We start from the raw sequence: 1,107 nt of genomic DNA on the forward strand, positions 1-1,107 counted from the left end.
ACTTGGAGGCATATTTTTCAGGGCCAAAAAATCGTCTTATACGCCGGCAAATACGGTAAATGTTTGCTGAGAGGGTGGATCTTAGGCTAAGTATTCATATCACAAAAAATAAGTAATAAAACAATAAATTCAACACGTTAATAATAATAATAAATGGGAGGAAATTTTGGAGATGATGGATAGGCTTATGGCATATGTGGTGACAATTTCATGGGTATGTACTTATCTACAAACTCATCAAGTTGTATACATTAATGATGTACAACATTTCATATGTAAAAAGAAATAATCTAAATAAAAGAAAATAGAAATAGCCTTATATGAATAAAAGGGTTTGAGGAGGTCTCTGAGGGAGAAGAAGGGCACAGGGAGAGAGTATATAATGATACAGGTGCTATCTGGGCCTCTGTGGAGGCAGAGAGAGGTGAATGCAGATAAAAAGGCTATGGACCCCAATCTAGAAGAGATCAGCTCAGTGCTCATATAACTTCATCTTCATAGGATTTGACTGAAAAGCAGCTTCTAAATAACACCTAAAGTGAAGACATTACATGTTATAAAAAAGCAGAAAAAAAGACTTTCCTTCCTCTGATTTCCCCTCCCCCCACTCAAAAAAAAAAAGTCGCAAATTCATTTTGGTCAGAAACAGCAGATTGGAAAGATAACTACAGCCTTGATACACCCTGTCTTGTTTTAAACTTCCAACCTGGCAGTGTGATTGGTCCAAGAACTGAGTTCTGTTTCTTGATCTTTATGCTCACTTACCCTGGAACCCTTCATCCATCTCTGTGTGGAAAACATAAAAAGAAATATGAGGGATAAAAAGTGGAAAAGAAGACACAAAGCTGCCATTATAAGATCACTTACCTTAAAAGAACAAGAGAATCAACCTACAGGAACCAACAAATTAGGTCAAGATTGATACAAGAAATCATCTTTTCTTATACAACAAAAATAACCAGTTTGAAAATGTGGTAGAGAAAACAATTTTCCTTCACTATAGCAACACATTCTATGAAATACCCAGGGGTAAGAATGACAAGAAAATTTATTAACCTTATGTGTAAATGTATGTATATGTGTGTGTGTATATATGTGTGTGTGTGT

General features: G+C 35.3%; 1 protein-coding gene across 4 annotated transcripts in view; it reads left to right on the forward strand.

The window, feature by feature from the left end:
• Positions 1–1,107, forward strand: part of LOC109396047 (adhesion G protein-coupled receptor E4-like) — an 88,453-nt gene that overhangs the window by 78,767 nt on the left and 8,579 nt on the right. The window contains exon 17 of one of the 4 annotated variants that reach the window (XM_019667587.1): positions 808–1,040. The exons of the other annotated variants lie outside the window; for them this stretch is intronic. Coding sequence (XP_019523132.1) covers positions 808–822 — 15 coding nt within the window. The 3' untranslated portion in view covers positions 823–1,040. Of the gene's footprint in view, positions 1–807; positions 1,041–1,107 lie in introns of those variants that run through there. 4 annotated transcript variants of the gene reach the window in all.

This window comes from Hipposideros armiger, unplaced genomic scaffold (assembly GCF_001890085.2).
Source record: "Hipposideros armiger isolate ML-2016 unplaced genomic scaffold, ASM189008v1 scaffold_502, whole genome shotgun sequence".
Taxonomy (NCBI): Eukaryota; Metazoa; Chordata; class Mammalia; order Chiroptera; family Hipposideridae; genus Hipposideros; species Hipposideros armiger.